This window comes from Vombatus ursinus, unplaced genomic scaffold (assembly GCF_900497805.2).
Source record: "Vombatus ursinus unplaced genomic scaffold, bare-nosed wombat genome assembly UNPS02014894.1, whole genome shotgun sequence".
NCBI lineage: Eukaryota > Metazoa > Chordata > Mammalia > Diprotodontia > Vombatidae > Vombatus > Vombatus ursinus.
Genome location: NW_020954672.1, coordinates 4,919,640 through 4,941,115, shown reverse-complemented (window position 1 = coordinate 4,941,115; position 21,476 = coordinate 4,919,640). Strand labels below are relative to the sequence as shown.

The 21,476-nt window shown below is 41.1% G+C and overlaps 1 protein-coding gene across 1 annotated transcript; it reads left to right on the top strand.

Moving 5' to 3' along the window:
* Positions 1–11,889: 11,889 nt before the first annotated feature.
* Positions 11,890–15,726, top strand: CMA1 (chymase 1). Its single transcript, XM_027843208.1, has 5 exons — positions 11,890–12,019; positions 12,555–12,702; positions 13,469–13,604; positions 14,853–15,107; positions 15,583–15,726. The coding sequence occupies exons 1-5, from the start codon at positions 11,914–11,916 to the stop codon at positions 15,724–15,726; spliced, it is 789 nt and encodes a 262-aa protein (XP_027699009.1). The 5' UTR covers positions 11,890–11,913.
* The last annotated feature ends 5,750 nt before the right edge of the window (positions 15,727–21,476 follow it).

The window sequence follows — 21,476 nt, the reverse complement described above, 5'->3', positions numbered from 1 at the left end:
TACACAGACAGAGTGTGTTGGGCAAAGATTCAATGAAGACCAAAAAAAAAGAAAACCCAAAAGGTATCGATAATCTTTAAAAAATAATATTAGAACTTCAGATGGAAAAAAAAATCTGAAACATTCCTAATATGGAAGAATTGCCATTCTACAGCTTCACTCAGCTTTGGGGACCATAGGAAGGACAGTTGTTGCAAATCAGACAGACGGAATTAATGATTCTGTTATTATTATACATAAACACTACAACATAAGCTTATTCTGCTTTAGAATCCTGTTGGAAATTTTCATTAACTGTCCCAGCAGGCCTCTACATGCTTCTCACTAGAGACACTTCATGGAGAAGACACTACAGACATAGTATGGTGGCAGACTTGAAAGGAACATTTGTGCTGCGCTCTCTCTGAATACATGGCTTAACAGAGAAAGGTAGCAAAGTCCCCAGAAGCCAGTCCGATCGGGCATATGATGCAATGTCCCTTTCTTCTCTACAATACATTATCTTCGGTCAATCAACAAGCTTTTATTAAGCCCCTACTACTATGTGCCTGGAACTATAAATACAAAAGTGAATTAGCTCCTTTCTTCAAAGAGTAGATATAGCACATTGACAGGAGTAGTAGCCAGGGAAAGAGGTTTTGGTCTAGACAGTCATAAGGATTATGAATGAAGCCACAGGGCAATAGATTGTCATACTCTCTCCAGTAGGTGGGCTTGTTTAGATTATTGTTGCTAGGGCAAGAGGCAGAAAGGAAGGCATTCTAGAGCTATTGCTAAAAGGGACTTCACAGACCATGTAGTCTAACTGCCTCTTTTTACAGTTGAGGAAACCGAGGCCCAGAGAGAACTAAAGTCACACAAGAACTAAATGGGAGAGAAGGCAGTTAAACCCAGGGTTTCTAATTCTGGAGTCTCAGATCTTTCCACTGTACCACAGAAGAGATAGATGCTGCAATGGGGGAGTAAATGCATTGAGAAAGGCATGGTACTGTGATGATGGGATATGAACCACTGGGCAGGAGTAGAAGAGTATTTCAAATAGGAACAGCTAAGTATTTATTCAGTGAATAGAGCTCTAGACCTGGTCAGCAAAGGCCTGGGTTCAAATTCAGCCTCAGATGCCTACTAGCTGTGTGAACTTCAACAAGTCATTTAACTTAGAAGCTTGCCTTAACTTGCTCATCTGTAATATGGGGTTAATAACAGCACCTAACTCCCAAGGTTGTAGTAAAGATAAAATTTGGTAATAATTGTAAAGCGCTTAGCACAGCACCAGGCACTGTATAAATGTTAGCTGTTACTACATAGTTTATTTTAAATTAATCCAAAATTAGCATTTTCAAAATTCACATTTATATTTAATTCAATGAATATATATTGAGTGTCTACTCTGTGCCAGGCACTGTGTTAGATGCTAGAGATACAAAGACAAAAACAAAATAGTCCCTTCCTTCTAAGAGTTTATATTCTATTTGGGTGGAGGGATACAGCATATAAATGTATACGTATACATATATGTACATACATACATACACATACACACACACAAATGAGTTAACACAAAGTAATTGCAAAGCATTAACCAAGTAGGACCTTATATAGCACCTGATTGGTTGTTTGACCCTATTCATTTAAACTTAATTCAATTCACTAAACATCTAATTTAATTCAATAAACATTGATTAAATGCAGGTGTTTGTCTATTATCTCATGAATTAGTAAGTAGTTTAGATTCTGAAACTTTTTTTTTTTTTTTTTTTTTGTTGCAGCTGAACTACCTAAGTCTGAAAAAATGAAGCAGGAACCCGTGAGTTCTGCTCCTTAATCATCGCTACTTAGGTTAATTCTCATTCTTTAGCTAGATAGTCCTGGTCTCTGTCGATGGGATCGTCTACAGCCAAACTATCTGATCTATTTCTGGATTCTTTCCTCAAGGAAAATGTGTTGCTTGAAAGGTTGAGAAAAGTAATTTAGGCCAGAGAGTCAAGAGATAGGGGATTATAAAGCACCAGGATTCTCTCCTCTGTCTTTTCCCACTGTGGCAGCCTAAACTGAGGGACTGAAAGAGAAGAGTTAAAGCCAAGGGATTCATCAGGAAGGTTTTTTCCTAAAGCTATTTTCTTCTTTTCCTACTTCACCTGTAAGGTCAGAGGTTGTACTGTGAGACTTCCCATAAAGCTACTTTCTCCTCTCATGGTCCAGTCTTTAAAAAGATTTCTTAAGCAACTCTAGGTTATTAATTAAATTTGGAGAACAGCTACTTTCTCCCCCATAACCCAGGTCTAGTGATGGAGGAGTGAATTTCTTAAAAAACTCCATATATTTCAGGATACATCATATAAATATACCTTCTCTTTCTTGTGTTAACCTTAAAGATAAGAGATTGTACTCTGTAGATATCATATACAGTAGCTTTTTCACTCTCAAAAAACATTTATTCAACACTAACCATGTGCAGGACAGTCAGTCCACAAGCACCTACTATGTGCCAGGCACTGTACTAAGTGCTAGGGATACAAAGAAAAGCAAAAACAAAACAAAAACAAAAACAAAAAAAAAAACACCAGTCCTTGTCCTCAAGGAGCTCTCAGTTTAATATGACAAAAAAATGAAAATAACTATGTATGTAGGATAAATTGGAGATAATCAATAGAGGAAAGGCATTAACTTTAAGAGGGATTGGAAAGGTCTTCTTGTGAAAAACGGGATTTTACCTAAAAATTGAAGGAAGCCAGGAAAGCCAAGAGGCAGAAATGAGGAGACAGAATATTTCAGGCAAGAAGGACAGCCAGTGAAAATGCCCATAGTCTGGAGATGGGATGCCTTGTGCTAGGAACAGCAAGAGAGAAGTCAGCATTATTGGATTGTGGAGTATGGGAGTAGGGGGACTGTCCTATCCCATGGGAACTCAAAAGACAAAAATGAAACAGTCCATACCCTTAGAGACCTTACTTATTGGGGTACAAAGTATGTACATGAGTAAGTACATGATTACAAGGTAATCTAAGGAGGGAGAAAGAGCATAAACAATTGGGTAGTTCAGGGAAGGATTCATGGAGGAGACAGCAAAAGGGAGGCTGGAATAGAAGGTATGCAAAAAGCCAAAGAGAAATTAGGGTCTATTTAATGTTCCAAATCTATGAAACAGCCTATATAATAGTAACTTCAGGCAGCACTTGTGATTTATCTTAAGGGTATGAGGTTGAGCCCTAAACTCCATCCCACCAAAGAAGCTGTGCTCTTAAACCATTTATATATGCTGCATGGTTTTAGGGGGAAAAAGGTTATAAATAAGAGAAAAAGGAAAGAACAGTTGGTCCCAAGGACATGGCCTTCAGAGGAGAAATATGCTGCTCTCTCTCCTCTTCCACTTTTACCCTTGGATGGTGGACATAGAAAATTAATCAATGACAAGTGACAGTAAGAACACAAATGGGCAAGTCTTAGACCAGGCAGTGGTCCTTGGGTGGGGTGCTCCACTTATCTCAGGCCGTTGAGCTCTTATACCTCAGTGATGGAGACTCATTCTCTAAGATGAAGGTAGTGTAATGGGTTTCTCCTCAATGGGGCTCTTAAAGCAGAGTCAGAACAAGAGATGTCATAGGAAGGATTCTCAGTGAAGTCTAGGCTAATCTAAATAGAATCTGAACATCCTTAAAATCTCTGACACTATGACTGGTCCAGTGTGCATGTGGATGGGTTTGTGCACATGGTCACACTTTGCCTCCCTGGAGTTCACACTGATTTCCAGAAGAGATGACTCTGAAAAACATCCTGTTCTCAAATCTGGGAGGCCTAGGGCCTTCCCAGGATCAGTACCTTCAGCTTTAGGCTGACCTAACCTTGATTTAACTTATGAAGGGGATTGAAAGATAGGAGGAAAATAACAGGCCCCCTTGATGGGAAGGCTCCAACCCCTGCTCCTGTTGGGGATGGGGGTGCAGGTCTAAACACTGACAGTAAAGAGAGGGAGTAAACAGGGCTTCTAGATATGGAGAAAAGCCAAGTGGCATTATTTTTAATCATTCCCTTCAACCCAGATCCTCATAGCCCAAGTCAAACACTAAAAGTGAATGGGAAGAGGGAGAGAGGAAGGAAAGGAAAAAAGCAGGAAGAAGGAAAAGCAAGAGAGGGAGGATTAGGAGCATTTGGATCCTCTACTTTCCCAACATTGCTCCAAATCCATGTGGAAACCTCAAATACAAAAGTCTATCAGTTCTACTGTTGGCTTTGCGACCCATTTTCCAGGTGAACAACTGAGCTCAGACAGCAGGACAGGAAGGAGGTCTTGAACCATGGAGGTCTTGAACAACATCCTTATCTCTAGGATATTTTTTGTTTCCTTTGTGAAATGTCTTATTTCCCTTTATCAGCAATAAGCCCAGCAGTTTGGGGAGGTGATGGGAAGTAGTGTGATCATCTCTAAATCGGAATCAACTGTAACTCTCTTCTGGCTTGATAGAGATGTTGATGAGAAAGAGGTGAAATCTAAACTGCCACAATCCCCATCCACCCCTATTCCCAGTTCATGCAGAATGTCATAGCCTCTTCCTAGGTAAATACAAGACTTCTGAACCTAGCCTGGAAAAAAATCACCACCTACAGCAAATGTTCCAGAGAGTACCTTTACTATTGATGGAAACAAGGGACCAGATTTTGCTTCAAAAAATGTTATCACTTTTGTCCTACTTGTTAACACAAACTTGAAACTAAATCTCTCCCTGAATCTCTAACACCACTGCCATACTAGTACAGACCCTCATTTCCTCATGTCTAGACTATTGCAATAGCCTGCTGGTTGGCCTTCCTGCCTCAAGTCTCACCCCACTCTAGTCCATCCCCTACACAGCTACTAAAGTGGTCTTCGTAAAGCATAGGTCTGACCATGTCACACACACACACATACACACACACACACACACACACACACACACACACACACACAATGTACCAACCACCATGCTAAGTTATGGGGATACATACACACACACACACACACACACACACGTTTATGTGTGTTATATATATAAGCATATGTAAGTATGAGTATATGAATACACACATATATGTAAACAAAGAGCTTACATTCTAATGGAGGAGAGCTCTTATACCTTAATGATGGAGACTCATTCTCTAAGATGAAGGTAATGTAATGGGTTTCTCCTCAATGGGGCTCTTAAAGCAGAGTCAGAACAAGAGATGTCATAGGAAGGATTCTCAGTGAAGTCTAGGCTAATCTAAATAGAATCTTTATTTATTTCAGTGGTTTTTAAACCACTAAATAAACTCCAATGACCCAAACCAGATAAAATTTTAGTTCCTAAGTGATTTTAATGTGTTGATGTATTAATCAAAAATCTATAAAATATTAGGTTTTTTAAGTCAAAATATGATCCACAAGGATCCGCATAGTATGTTTCCTGTTTCCATTTAGGTTTGATGCCATTGGTCTATAATAACACTCAACAAAACAATAAATCAAGCTCTGATTTTGTGTATTTCCAAGTGGTAAATGCTCACACTGAAAATTTTAAGTCTGCACAACTCAGGGCCCAAGCACTCCACTTCTGGAATTTCCACCCTGGGACGTAGTTGTCCTGATTGGTAACTACCTCTCCTGGCCAACTATTTCAGGCAAGCTCCAGTCAAGCTTCACTTCCCTTCTCTCCAGCTGTCTCCTCCATAGCCCAACCACCTCACTATTTTGTAGGCACCTTTCCTACACTGGCTCTCTTCCCACAATCTTATCTCCAGTTCTGGAACCCATGATCAAATCAGCACCATTGTTCCTAGATAGAGTATATCAATCTGCTCCTCCATGGCCCTCACCATCTCTGTAAATTTCAGGACCAAAGGGACTTCCCTTGGTTACCACCTAACATACATGTTGTCTCCTCCATTAGAATGTAAGCTCTTTGTTCACATATATGTGTGTATTCATATACATGTACATACATATGCTTATATATATAACACATATAAACATGTGTGTGTGCGTGTATGCATCCCCATAACTTAGCATGGTGGTTGGTACATTGTAAGTGCTTAAGAAGTATTTGATCTTACAATCACCTAAGCCCCTAAAGATGCTGGAGCAAGAAATTCCCAATTATTACCCAAATTGTCTCCTCTGAGACAAAATGTTAAATCTGAGATTTGGGACTCCTTCTGAGATTTACCCAATCCACTTCATCCTAAAATCTTCTCTTTTCTGTTGTTAATTCCCTCAGCCACCAAGGTGATTTTCCTAAAGCATAGTTTTATGTCATTCCCCCATACTCAATAAACTCCAATGGCTCCTTATCACCTTCAGAATTAAATACAAAATCCTCTGTTTGGCATTCAAAGCCCTTCATAACATAGCCACACACATATACCCCCTTCCAGTCTCATATCTTCTATGTACCCCACGACCATCAATCACATGCTTTTCAATCCAGGAACACTGGCCTCCTGACTGTTCCATGAACAAGACACTCCATCTCTCATCTCCAGACATTTTCTCTGGCTGCCCCCCACGCCTAAAATGCTTTCCCTCCTTACTTCTGCCTCCAGCCTCCCTGTCTTTCTTCACTCCCAGCTAAAATCCCACCTTCTATAGGAAGTCTTTCCCAATCTCTCTTAATTCTTATGTTTTGTCTCTTGTTTATTTCCTATTTTTTCCTGGTTATAGCTTGTTGGTATATATTTGTTAATAACTTGTTTTTTCTCTCATTAGATTGTGAGCTCTCCAAGGGCAAGAATTGTTGTTGAGTTTTGTTTTGTTTTTATCTCTAGCATTTAGTATAGTGTCTATCACACAGTAGGCACTTAATAAATGTTTATTGACTGACTGGCTTAGCTTCCTTGACTTAGTGAGTGGATGCAGTGTCAGGCCTAGAGTCTGGAACACTCATCTTCCTGAGTTCAAATCCAGCCTCAGACACTTTCCTAGCTGTGTGACCCTGGACAAATCACTTAACTCAGTTTCCTCATCCATAAGATGAGCTAGAGAAGGAAACGGTAAATCACTCTAGTATCTTTGCCAAGAAAATCTCAAATGGGGTCACAAAGAACAAAACACCACTATAACAACTGAACAACAACAACAAAGCAAAGGGGAGAAGGGAACGGAAAGCCATGGAACTAGAGTCCCCTTCGGGGTTACCTGTCTTCATCCACATGTGAATAGTCCAGACACAACTCTTAGAGCCAACAAGACTTGTCCATCCAAGATTAGCCAAAGCTCTTTAGCCTCCTTCCTTACTGCATCCTGTCTTTGAAGTAGTACACTTGCTATCAATTGTATTATTCTCCTGAAGATTCCATATTGGTCCCACCATGTTGCTCTGGCCCACCACAATTCCCACTGTAGGCCAAAGGAAAAATCTAGTGGCTGTTCCAGTAATCACACAGGAAATATATCATCAAACTGGCCCCTGGACTGCATGAAAGAGAAGGGGTAGCCACTGTCACAGCATCCTATAAAAAGAACCTCAGGGACCTCTCTGAAACTTAGAACCTAAACTAGAGGGGTTCAACACCAATACCTGGTGGCACAGAAGCTTTAACATGCTCCATTTTTCCAATATGGTCTGAGTTCACTCTTCCTTAGGTTGTTTGGGGGCCCTCTACTCCTAAGGGCTCACCAATCAGCATCAGCCCTGCTACAGCTCAGGACTTTGGAACACAGTCTATGCACTGGCTTTAACCTTCCCTGTAGCAGGGACAACAATATCTCCACCCAAAGGAAAACATTTTGTAACCTTAAAAGATGAGAGAGGGATCTTATTATTATATATGTATTATATATATCTTATTATTGTAAGAGGCCCTGTTAGCTGGGCCCAGATGAGTGGAACCAGCCTAGAGGGAAGCATACAGCCATGATGGAATAAGGACAAAGCTGTAGGCAGGGGGTCTCTGAGACAGTCACTGACACAGTAACAACTACAGATCAGATCATCTTTGTGTGAGGACACAGCAGAGAAAGGGCTGTTGGTTTCACACTGGTCTTTGCTAACACACCCGAATCCCTAGATAGAAGATTTATGGTCTGTTATACAGCTGCAAGATTTGGTCAGAGATGGTGATACTATCTTCCCCCATCATGTTCCCCAGGCTGGCCCATACTGAAATTTGATAAGGGGAATGACCATATCACAAGGTCCTCTTGAAAAACAGTCTAAAGATAATAAGCTTGACACAATCCATTAGGAAATGAGAAAGGCAAAAGGGACTGGTGGCCAAACTAACTGACTTGCTTCTAGAGGGGAGAGGATCAGGGAAGTAATGAAACCTAAAAGAGCTATCTTCCCTGGAAGGTCTCTATAACAGGAGAGCTGAGAAAATACACCATAAATGCCTTCCCTCTCCCTATTGAGGTATAGGAGGCTATCTGCTCTCTACCCACCATTCACCTGACTTCATTGTCAGATCATGGAGTCTTCTTCAAGGCCTGCAGAGACAGGCCTTGCCTTCTTCAAAGACCAGGGCCTATCTAGCCCAGTTCAAGCAGTGGGACTGAATAGAGAAGGCAGACTTCTGTGTTAGGACAAAGCTAGAATCTTTATGTCATGTGTCTATAATTTATCAACCTGTATAGGGTCAAGAGACCCTTCCTTGTAGGAAAATAATTCTTGTACATTAGATGGTTGGCTGAGTTTATGGTGACTGGAAAGATTTACTGCAGAGACAATGTGTCATCAAGGGGATAAGATGGATCCTATGATCTAAATCTAAAGAGGAGAATCTTATTCTACGTCTCGGACGTTTGTAATGGCGGCTTCTGGGAGGTTTCAGTTTGGGGATGCTCTTAATGTTTCAGTCACATCTTACATACCCTCATGTTTATCAAAATATAGTTTTTGTTGTTCTAGGTAAAACTGGTCTCAGAGTATGTATCTGGAAGTGAGTAATTAGTGAGGTGAGGACAAGGGAAGTAAGGGAGAAAGGCTACCTATTCCTGATGCCATGGAATCAAAAAGGCCTAGTCTTTTGGTCTTGAGTCCCCAATGAAAAATATGACTGCTTCTGCGGTTGTTAAGCTCTATCAGTTGTTATGACAGCCACAGGAAGTAAACTGAGGCTCAGAGTGGAAATTGCTTGTCCAGGATCACAGGGTTGCTATGAGGGAAATGTAAACCAGAAGTTGTCAGAACCAAGGACTGTATTCTTTTCATTGGACCATGATGGCCTGATTTGTGAACCCAAGCCTAGAAGTTGCAAGTATTTCAAAATTCAGTTTAAGGGATGTTAAAGAAATGGAATCAATAAGCAACAATGACACTGATTCTTCTGTAGAACTTCAGACCCCTATCGGTGGGTGTCCATAGTAAAACAGGCATAGCCAGGGCCACTTGAAGGAAATGTGAATGTTTAGCCTGAGAAAGAAAAGATTTAAGGGCATGATAGCTATCTTCAAGATTTGGTTCCATATAAGAAAGACTTCCTAACAATTTAGACAAATGTAGGCTAAATATCATGAATAATTTCCTAATAATTAGAGCTATCCAAAAGTACAAAGGGTTGCCTCAAGGACTTGTAGGTCCCCCTCCTTGGAGGTCTTCAAGCAAAGGCTAGATGACCACTTGTAAGGTATGCTATACTACGGAGATGCCTTTTGTGTATAGGTTGAACTAGATGACCACTGAATTCCCTTCTGTGATTTTCTAAGTTAGAACTATTCAAAAGTAGAATCCACTGCCTCAGGAAGTAATCCTAATGATGATTTCATTCTGATTCATTGATCAATCTCTTGTGAAGTTCATTAGTGAAAGTCAGTTTCTCAGAACTTGATTGCTTCTGGATAAACTGATAAAAATCAATTTTCTAAGTAGAAAAAGCCAAGGACCAGACTCAGGACCCTGTGGTATCCCCACCAAAGTGCAGAAATCTTTTGAAACCCTGCCAGGCCACAAATGACAAGGCTTAAAAATTTCTGTACCAATAGTAGCAAATTGCAACTGTCCTTATCTCTATCAAAACCTGGTTTCTTAAATAGTTATAGCAGCACTTTTTGTTGTGGAAAAAAACTGGTAACAAAATGAATGCCCATCAACGGGAGAATGGCTGAATAAATTAGGGCATATGAATATGATGGGATATTATTCTTCCACAAAAAATTATGAATGGGCCCAATTCAGAGAAACCTGGGAAAACTAGTACTAATTGATGCAGATTAGGTGAGCAAAAATAGGAAAACAAATGTATACAGTGACTTTAACGATGTGAAGGAAAACAACTTGGAGAGACTTAAGAACCCTCATAAATGTAATAAACAGTCAAATGGCTTCAGAAGCCTGATGGTGAACACGCTTCCCACCACTTGGCAGAGATGATAGACTAGAGGCACACAATCATGCATGAATCATGCATTTTCAGACATGGCGGGGAGGAGGAGGGAGGGGAAAACCACAACCTGTTGCTTACCTGGTACCAAACCTCTGTTTCCTGAGCCCCTAATACCTCAATTGCACTATTGGTTTTGACCCACCCTCCCCTTTAGACACTGCTACTGCCTTGACCCATTTAACTCCTTAATCAGTAATTCCACCTAATGAACTTGGCTCCTGCTTAAGACATACTGCTACTGCCTGACCTTTTCAATTAAAAGACATGTATTTCCCCTCCCACCTCACACCCCAAATAATCTCTGCTTGCATGTGCTAAAATTCTCCTTTTCTCAACACTCTTTCTCTGGAATGTCCCCACTGAAATGCAGGAAGGGTCTCCAATGCAGTAATGCTTCAGTTAGTATCACAGAACCCTTACAGCTGAAAGGGCTACAGTGTCCAAGTTCAGACCAAGATTCAGTATGCGGACGTGAGGTGAGGGCAAGGACAATTGGGTGGGTGAGTTGATGGAGGATATTTTCTCCCTATGTTTCCCATCATGGTTTCTAGACTCAGTGGAAACAAAAGATCCCTTCGCTTAGGCTCTTAGCCCATTTGCTCATTTGTCTGAATTATTTTTGGTTCTCAGAGGACTTGAGTAATACTGCCAAATGGTGATAGGGGGCATGTCCCTCGTCAGGATTCAACAAAGCCAAGTGAGATACAGAATGGGAAAGGGGTCAACCTTCCCTCTCCCCCACCATACAAACATTCTCAACCCATTACCCTCTTTCCCACAATTCCATCCCATCCTTCTATCTTGTCAGGTTTTTTTTTCCATCACCCTCTTCTGCATTTCTCACCACTTCCTCATTCCCATATTCTTCACCTTTATTCATCTCCCTTACCACTACAACTCTACCATTCTATCTTTTCTTCAACTAATCTTTTGAATGGCAAAAAGGGTCTAGTTCTTAGTATCTACAGCAGTCTGTAGATACTAAGCATATCTTAGTATCTAAGATATCTTAGATACTAAGATATCTTAGCATCTACCTTCTTGGGAGCTTCAACCTCATCTTTACACAGACAGAATCACTCCCTATAATAGAATGTAAACATTGTTGAGAATGTAAAAACCTTGAAAACAAGGACTGGTTTGGTTTGGTTTTTTTTTGGGGGGGGGGGGGTTGTTGTTATTTTTGTTGTTGGAGAGCTTAACAACCCCAGAGGCATTCATATTTTTCATTGGGGACTCTTAAGACCAAAAGACTAGGCCTTTTTTATTCCACGACATCAGGAATAGGTAGCCCTTCTCCCTTATCTCCCATGCCCCCACCTCACTAATTACCTGGCACATAGTAGGTGTTTTTAAAATGTTTGTGGATTGATTGGTCTATACCTTAGCTTGGGGACCCATGAGTCCTGGGTCCCCTCTGACAATGCCAAGGGGAGTCGAGAGCAAGGGTAGGAGAAACTATAATTAATCAGATAACTGGCTCTACCACAATGGAAGAAAACGTGACCAGGAAGTTCCTGTGGTCAGTGACCCCTCCCTCTTCTTCATGCAGCCTTAGCTACAAATCCCAGAAGGTGGGAGATGGCTAGAGCAGAAGCAGCATCTGCTCTGTGTATCCTGTCCAGGAAGATGACGCTCCTCCTTTCACTCCTGCTGACTCTTCTTCTATCTCATGAGGCTGGAGCTGGTGAGTCTCCTGCTCCCCAGAGAAACAGGGTTGGGTTAGAGTTCCACATCTACTCCCAGTAATACTTGTGGCAGTGCCCCAAGATAGACACTTCCACCTGGCAGACACTTCTGACTGGGCCTGGTCTCTTCCCAGAGAAGACTTGGGAGAGTCTCCTTATTCAAGTCTCCTCCAAGCTTTAGTTTCTCCCACTCAAGAGGGTAGCTTATGACCTGACTCTAGTCCTTAAATGGGTAAAAGTTAGGATTCAAGCTTGGAGATCTTGCACTATACTGAAATAGAGATAGATATTGTAAGGGATATAAGAAATATGGTGATGATGATATTTCAGAGTCACAGACCAGAAGTTATTTCCAAAAGAGAAAAAATAAGAGCTGAGGAACAATGTTTGAGGGAAGGCCTAGGGGGCTTGGGTTGGGTAGGAGGTGATGTGGCTGATAGTTTTAATTCTGTCTCCATGGGCCTGATGTTTTATCTCAATTGTGTGTATCTATATATTTGGGATATAAGCATTTGGGATGGGGGTCTGTTTCAGATGAGATCATTGGGGGTGAAGAATCAAAACCACATTCCCACCCTTACATGGCATTTCTGAAAATCCAAAAATACGGTTCCTTATACCACTGTGGTGGGTTCCTGATTCGGAGGGACTTTGTGATGACCGCAGCCCACTGTACAGGAGAGTAAGTGTCCTCATCCTCCTTCCCCCTCTCTGATACTCACCAGGTGAGGCACTCATTAAATCAAGGTCTGATAGGCACCCTCCTGTCTCCTGGGGGGCTGCTCACCTGGAAGGAGATCTATAGTCTGAGTGAAAACGAGAATGAGCAAGAGTATTCATGTTCCTAGTTGAGATCTGCCCTCTCTCCTCAAGGTCCACCCACCTTTAGTAACCGTCCTGCACCAAGTGATGAAGCTTGTACTTCAGATATTACCACCCAAGAGTCCAACTCTCTTGCCCAGTTCTCCTTCCCGACCAGTAGCATTCCCCCTGCTTTTAGTTATTCCCAGGGACCTTAGCAACTGTCCTTCCATGGAAAACTAGGCTCTGCCACAGGGTTCCCAGCACACATTGGTGCAATGAAGCTTTTCTTCATTTAATCCTTGACCTTTCCTCTGGACTTTCTGTCCCATAGAAGCTAGCTCAAGGGCAGCATGAGACAGGACAAGACAGGCCCAGTTGTCACCCTGTCCTCATCTGGGCAGGCTCCAACCCTTCCAGATGAAATTAGGGAGTTGTCTCTGCCCCCTTGCAAGCACTTCAGTGCTGGTCAAGGCCTGAATACCACATTCACCCCTGAGCACAACCCCCCTCCAGCCACCATGGAGATAGGGAGAAGAGGTTGGTGTCCCAGGAGTGAGAGTCCTTGAGCCCTATTCCTCAAAATGTTCCCTTCTCAAAGGATCTTGAACCCCTAATACCTCCCTCTTCCCTCGCTCCTCCAACAGCTCCATGACAGTCATCCTTGGAGCACATAACATCACAAAGAGAGAGGCAAGTTGGCAGACTCTTAATGTTGAGCATCAATTCCCTCACCCGGAATATGATCGCAAGAGGTTTAACAATGACATCATGTTACTAAAGGTGAGGATTAACAGAAAACAAAGGACTGGGAATCATTAGGTTACGGGCCCTAGCTCCATCTTGGTCACTGACTTAGCCGTGTCACCTTGGGCGAGTTAACTTAAACTTTCACGCCTTTAGTTTTTTTATCTGTAACATGAAAAGTTGAACAAAGAGATGTCTGACATCTACTCTTCCTTCAGTATTCCTTGTTCATATGATAAGGGAGGACAGAACAGCCTATTTGGCTCATCCTCAAAGAACAGAACCCTTAGCAATAGGCAGAAATTCCGGTGGGGGGGGCAAACTTCAGCTGGACGAAAAGAAAAACTTGCTGACAGTTGGATTTGTCTGAACGTGGAAAAGCCTCCTTCAAAGGATCATAGATTTAGTCCTAGAAGGGGTCTCAGAGGTCATGAAGTCCAACCCCTTTGTTTTACAGAGGAGGAGACCGTGGCTCAGAGAGGTTTGAACAGCTTACCCAGGATCACATACCTCCTAAGAGTTAGAGGCAGGATTTGAACCCAGGTCTTCCTGGCTCCAAATCCAACATTCTATCCACTACACCATGCTACCTCTCAAGATCAGACTCTACCAGAGTTCAAACCCAGGACCTTTTTCATGAAGTACCCCCAGACCAATAAGCCAACAGCCCAAGAAGTAGTGAGTTCCCCATCACTGAAGGTCTTGAAACAAAGGCTGGATGTCAAAGAGGACGTTTCTATTTGGGAAGAGGTTGTGCTACGATCTCTGGGGGTCCCTTCCAACTCTGAGACACTGTGATTACTATGTTTTAGGGTCTACATTCTATGAGAATTGTGTGGTCTGATAAGAAGCACTGAATTCTCAATCAGAAAACCTAGAGTCAAGCTTTAACTCCAAACACTTACTAGCTAGGTGACTATGGACAAGTTATTTGACCTCTGTGAGCTTCAGTTTTCTCATAAAATGGGAATAATAATACATTACCTATCTCACAAGAATGTTATAAGAAAAGCTGAGCATGCTGCCTGGGAAATAAATAGTGCCTAATAAACACTTTTTTCATTCATTTGTTCATTAAAATCACTTTGCTACCCATAAAATGCTATATAACTGTGAGAAATTATGATCTTTCCCCTTCCCCATTCTATGATCCCAACTCCACCTCCTTTTTTATTCCCTTCCTTTTCTCAAGAATCTGAAGCCCCTGCATCTCTCCCTGACCTTTGCCCTACTCCCTGTAACCTGTCCCTGGCACTGATAGCTCCTTTTCCTTCCTTCTCACAGTTGGAAGAGAAAGCCAAACTAACTATGGAAGTGGGGACTCTCCCCCTGCCCTCAACATTCAATTCTGCCTCACCTGGGAAATTATGTCAAGCAACCGGCTGGGGAATGACAGGAGTAAAATCCCCACCATCAGACACTTTACAGGAGGTGAAACTGAGACTAATGGATCCCATTAACTGCAAACCGTATAAAGCTTTTGATGAGAAACTCCAGTTGTGTGTGGGGAACCCCAAGTCAATTAAATCAGCATACAAGGTGAGTCCACATTTCATATTTCTCTTCTTTGGAAGTCATTCACTATCTAGGAGTCAGAATCCTCCTAAGAAAAGTTGAGGTCAACATTTTCCACTGGGTCCAGGACTTGGGCGTGGGGGGGGTGGGGGGAGAGGGTGTTAAATTAGATCTGAGAGTAGAAAATATTCCAAATCCCCAAACCCAAGCCCCATTTCCCTAGTACTTGAGGGTGGGAATTGAAGTGTCCAACCTCAGACTCATCCCCACCTCCACCCCAGAATCCTACTTAGAATTTCAAAGGGATGCTGGTAGGAGGGAGGGAATGAGGGCTAGGTGGGAAGATGAAGCTGGATATGAGCCAAGAAGAGAATCAGTGCTGGAGCTTACGAACCCAGGAGGGTTCATGATTTCTGGACCCAACTCAGAAAGAGCCCAGGGCTGAGTGGGGCAGGGTAAGGTCAACCTTTCTTTGTCAACCTTCCCCTTTGTCTAATAGGGAGATTCTGGAGGACCCCTCATTTGTTCTGGTGTGGCCCAAGGCATTGTCTCCTATGGACGAACAGATTCACTACCTCTTTCAGTCTTCACTCGAATTGCTCATTATCGCCCCTGGATCAATCAAATCCTAAAATCAAATTAGCTCTTCGGCCTTGGCTAAGCCAAAAGGAGTTTCCATCTAGGACGGAGCCATCCTCTCTGACTCCCTCACACTAAGACTGCCCCAGTGTCTGCCCAGCCTCACCCCCAAGCCTAAAATAGGGGTGGAGTGATGAGGGATAAAAATAGGGGAGTAAAGAGTATTAAACTGGACATTGAACTGAAGGCTGACTATGACTTCAATAAATCTAAGCTTCCAGGCTTGTGTGCATGATTCCTCTCTACCATTCTCTTCTATTGTAGTCCCCTGCTCCTCTCTCCAAGGTAGTCAGCATTGTAGTAAAGGACCTCATTGAAAAGAGTGAGTCAGTATTTACAGTTTTTGACTGTAAGTAAACAGTCCTCGTTCTTATTTGGCTTTTCCTAATGATTGTTCACTTGATTAGGTTTTAATTGGACACCATTAAGAATGTTGTCCTTATTTTGGGGAAGCAAAAAAAGAATGTAAGGTCTTCACATAATAGGCCAGTGAGCTTCACTACAGTTTCTAGCAAAATTCTGCCATATATTATTTTTTAAAATCATTTGTGAACATTTTGAAAAAGATGCAAGGCTTTTATTTATTTTTCTTTTTTATTCTTTGTTGTAAGAAATGGTCTTCTAGGATGAATGTGGGGGAAGGATATATTTGGAAATAAAAATAAAAAAAACCCAAAAGACATAAATAAAAAAAATTTTAAGAAAAGAAAAAAATTAAAGGGAAGTAGACTTCCATAAGAGTCAATAGGGGTTCATCAAGAATAGCTCATTCTAGACTATCATTAGTTCCCTTTTATGATTGGGTTATTAGACTGATAGAGAAGAGGAAAGCCATAGGTTTGGATTTCATCAAGACTATTGACAGTGATAGGATCATAGAATTTAAAGCTGAAAGGGATCTGAGAGATCATCTAATCCAACTCCCTCATTCTTTACAGAGGGGGAAACTGAGACACAGGTTAAGGTTAAATAATCTGCTCAATTTAACAAAGGTACTAAATAGCAAACCCAGATTCTCTGACAATAAATTCATACTACCATAATATCTCTTCTGATAGTCTTATGAATAAGATGACATTAATCAGTCAAATTATAATATAGTTAAATTTTATGTTAAATATGTTTAGAGTTAGTTGAGTGGTTAAACCCAAAGAGTAGTCATTAATAACAACCATCAGTCTATATTGATCTATAATGGAGTATCGTAGGGATCTATTCTTTGTGCTCTCTTGTTCAACACTTTCATCAATGACTTAGATAAAGGCATAGATGGCATTTCTACAAAATATGCAGATTGAAATAAAGCTGAGGGTAGTTAATACATTAGATGAAAGAATTAGGATCCAAAAGCACTCAATTGAAGAGTCTATTATCTTTATAAGCTTGAATGATGGGCAAAATCTAATAAGATGAAAAAAAAAGTGAAGGTTTGGGAGACCTGTAATTTAATCTATTTAGGGAATTTGTGGTATAGAAATTCCCTACACAAGTGCCAATTGGCAATTTCTCTGTGACTTACAGCTTTAGAGATTTTCCTAGGGCATTGAGAAGCTGTGATTCGCCCATGATCACACAGCTAATCAGAAGTAGGACTTGCACCCACTGACTCTAAAGTTGGTCTTTTATCCACTAAGTCATGCTGCTTCTCAAGATAAAATTTAATAGGGACAAATCTAAAATCTTACAATTACATTCGAAAAATCAACTAACTACACAGGTATAAGTTATGGGAGATATGTCTAAACAATAGTTTCCATGAAAAAGATTTGGGGAGGGCAGAGTCAAGATGGTGGAGTAGAAAGAATTTTTTAAAAAATCCCCTAAACAGATCTACAAAATTCAAATTCACCATTGCATCTTGATGGAGAAATGCAAGGCAATGTCACAAGGAGTCATTTTTACAGCCCAGGTAGGCATAGGGAGAGAGACAGAGACATGTGTGGACACTGGGGTCAGGATCTGTCCAGGAGCACAGGAAGAGGCTATTGACCAGAACAAGCAGAGGTACCAAACCCTTACCAGGACACCTTGATAAGGTCAAGAGACAACTGACAGCTTTAGCACCTATTACCCAAGTTAGACTGACTAAGGGACTTGTTGGGGGAGGGGGTGGCATTCCCAGGTAGAGAGGACCTGACTGATGTACCAAGAAAAGAGAAAATTCAGAAGCAAGAAGCAGAGGTATGTCTCTGAAAGCCTGCAGAAAAATAACCAGGGCAAGAATTTCAGACAAAAGGGAAATCCACATTTCTGTGTCTCTGAACCAACAGAGCTTCCCAGCTGGCTGATAGTAGCTGAGCCCAGCCACAGTGTACAATTACTTAGATCCAAACCGAGGTCAGGAATTAGCAGCAATCAGACTTTACCCCACATCAGACTACTCTAAGAGGTCTGAAAGTTTGCAGGTCCCCGGCTCAAGCTGTCCCTGAGAGCCTGGAATAGCACAACATTTAATACACCAAGAAAGCAGCAATAGGACCAATCTAAACCTTCCCTCCAGAACTTCACAGGGCCTGGCCCTAACATCAAGACCAAAGTCAGAAAGCAGGCTGGAGGAATGGGGCAGGGGGGAAGGTATCCTCTCTATAAAAAGCTATAATGGTGACAGTGATGCTCAAGATAAAAACCAAAAAGAAGAAACTGACTTCAAAACATTTATAAATAAAGCCTTAAAGAAAAACACAGCATAAACAAAAATTCAACTAAAATTCTTGGAATGGGTTAAGCAAAAATTAAAAAAAAAAAAAAAGCTAAAAGATGTTTTTGTCCATGAAATGACACTGCTGGGGGGGGGGGGGGGGGAATCAAGTAAGAAATGAAAACAATGGAAGAAAGAATTTGATTTGAAAGAGAATTAACAGTTTGGCACAATACTAGAATAGGCCAAATAGAATCCAATGACTCCATGAGAGAACAAGAAATATTAAAACAGAATAAAAAGACTGAACAAATAGAAGAAAAATAAAGAATCTCATAGCAAAAAACAACAATAAAGTCTGGAAAACAGATTGAACAGAAAACAATTTAAGAATCATGCTGTGACCAAAAGAAGAGCCTAGACATCATATTTCAAGAAATCTTCAAAGAAAACTGCCCAGAACTCTTAGAACCCGTGGACAAAGTAGAAATAGAAAAAAGTCACCAATCATCTTCTGAAAGAAACTCTCAAATGAAAATTCCTAGGACTGTTGTTGTTTGTCCTTCATTCTCAGAAAGGACCATGACATCAGGAAGGTGATACAATGACTTGCAAGTGAGTTGTATTTAAGTGAGGGAGGGCTATGCAAAGTCACCAGCCTCACTCTCTCCTCTGGAGCCATCTGGGTCCAGTGGTAAGATATAGATCAGGATGACTGGAGATGGCCCTGGATGCAATGGGAGACCTTGTCCTTTTCGAGTTAAGATCTTTTCTTGTCTCAGTTTGATTGAGGCAATGCCCATTCAGTGATTAAGGCTAGGTAAGAAATGAGGCAAAGAATAGCCTCTTTTTCCCAGTCAAAAAGAATCAATCCAGGAAGGAAAGACCTTCAAGGTTTCTGACCTAAACAGAAACAATTGCTATTTACACTCACTCAGAGCCACCAGGGTCAAAACAATGACCAAGTGAGGCTTGGGCTGCGACCTATTGTTGGCCAGTCTATGATAGCCAGAGGTCCTTAAGAAAGAAATCTAGCCAATAAAACCCAAGATATCTTGCTAGGTTTCAGTGATCAAAATTTACGATCCTTTGGGCAGAGCACCTTCAAGTAAGAGTATGATACTCTATGTGGACGGAGGGAGAAGAGGAGGGAAGGAAGGAAGGAAAGAAGGAAGGAAGGAAAGAAGGAAAGAAGGAAGGAAGGAAGGAAGGAAGGAAAGAAGGAAGGAAGGAAGGAAGGAAAGAAGGAAGGAAGCTGCATTGCCCAACTGGAACTGGCCAGTTAGGTCTCCAGTGGGGCAGTTCCTACTACTCACAGATTGTTGTTTATCCTTCATTCTTGAAGAGGACCATGACATGCAGAAGGTGATGCCATGAATTGCAAGTGAATTGGATTTAAGTGAGGGAGGGCTGCTCAAAGTAACCAGCCTCACTCTCTCCTCTGGAGCCATCTGGGTCCAGTGGCAAGATATATATCAGGTTGACTGGAGATGGCCCCAGATGCCTAAAATCCCCAGGAACATTATAGTCAAAACCCAGAGCTTCTAGGTCAAAGAAAAAAAATAGTGTAAGTATCCAGAAAGAAAGAATTCAAGTACTGAGGAGCCATAGTCAGGATCATACACAATTTAGAAGCCATTACTAAAGGAGTTGAGAGCTTGGAATATCATATTCCAGAAGGCAAAGGATATAGGCCTATAGCCAAGAATAATTTATCCAGTAAAGGTGAATATAATCCTAACGAGGAAAAAATGGATCTTTAATGAAACAGAGGATTTCCAAGCACTTCTGATGAAAAGACCAGAGATGTGTAGAAACTTTGACATTCAAACACGGGAATTGAGAAAAAGTAAAACATTAATGAAAAATGATAAAGACAAACTGTTTATATGGGGAAATGATACATATAACCTCACTGAACCCTGTCATCATCAGGTGTCATAAAGGGAGTCAGACAAATCAAAGGAGTTATAAAGAGGTAGACCCATGGAAATTGAAACGGAGAAACAACAGTCATAAAACATTACATATTTGTAATGGGGTTTTTCTTGCCTACTCAATGGGTGGATGAGAGGATAGGAGAAGAGAGAGAATATGGAAATTTTAAAAATGAATTAAAAAATCTATGTGCTTTAAAAAATAAAGTGTGAAAAAAATACCAACTTAACTGTGACCACTTGATCAGCTCAGGAACTCAGGAGTTCTGAGACACAGGCCAGTGTTGCTACAACTGTTGTTTGTTTCAATTTCCATGGGCCTACGTCTTTATAATTCCTTTGATTTGTCTGTGTGACCTTGGGTATGTCTCTTAAACTCTCTCTGACTCAGTCGTCTCATCTATTTTGGCCAAAGATTTCCACTTGTATAAACACTAGCTTAGTGCTATACATCATGCCATTTGATGATTGAATAAAGGACATTAGCATATTTGGCATGGAGAAAAAAGTATCAGAGGAGACATGATAGTGATAATTCCTTCACTAAAGGCTATTATGTTGAATAAGGGTTTAACTTGTCTTTTTGGGGGGTGGGGCAGAGGGCAGAACTAAGATCAATGAGTAGGAGTTACAGAGGAGCAAATCTAATTCAGTACAAAACACATTTCTTAAGTATCTATATGCAAGGCACCTGCAAGGCTCTTGAGATAGACAAAAATAAATTAGTCACTGTCCTTCTACTGAGGAGATAAAACATTGGAAAGGTTCATTTCAATCTGAGGAAGAACCACATAATCACATGGAACTTGTCTAGATATAATTTATTGATGTTTAGAAAGAGTACAGTAAGGACATATGGCACATGGAACATAGTCAACCAAGGACTATCCAGGAGGTGGTCAGAAATGCACACTGACCTGAGGGGTCAGGGGAGAGAGAATATAAAAAGAAAATGAGGGTAAGAGAAAGAATATGAATAGAAATAGCCACTTACAAAGTTTTATAGTCAAAAAAGTGACAGCTAGGTGGTATGGATAGATTGCTGGGCCTGAAGTCAGGAAGACCTAAGTTTAAATCTGGTCTTGGATATTTATTAGCTGTATGACCCCGGGCAAGTCACTTAACTCTATTTCTCTCAATTTCCTCATCTGTAAAATGAGCTGGAGAAAAAAAAGCAAT

What these genes read in the sequence shown, in the direction of transcription:
- CMA1 (XM_027843208.1), top strand. Translation starts at nt 11,914, where the DNA reads ATGGCTAGAGCAGAAGCAGCATCTGCTCTGTGTATCCTGTCCAGGAAG. An exon ending in ATCTCATGAGGCTGGAGCTG is followed by an intron (nt 12,020 to 12,554) that starts GTGAGTCTCCTG and finishes GGTCTGTTTCAG; the next exon opens with ATGAGATCATTGGGGGTGAA. An exon ending in CAATTAAATCAGCATACAAG is followed by an intron (nt 15,108 to 15,582) that starts GTGAGTCCACAT and finishes TTTGTCTAATAG; the next exon opens with GGAGATTCTGGAGGACCCCT.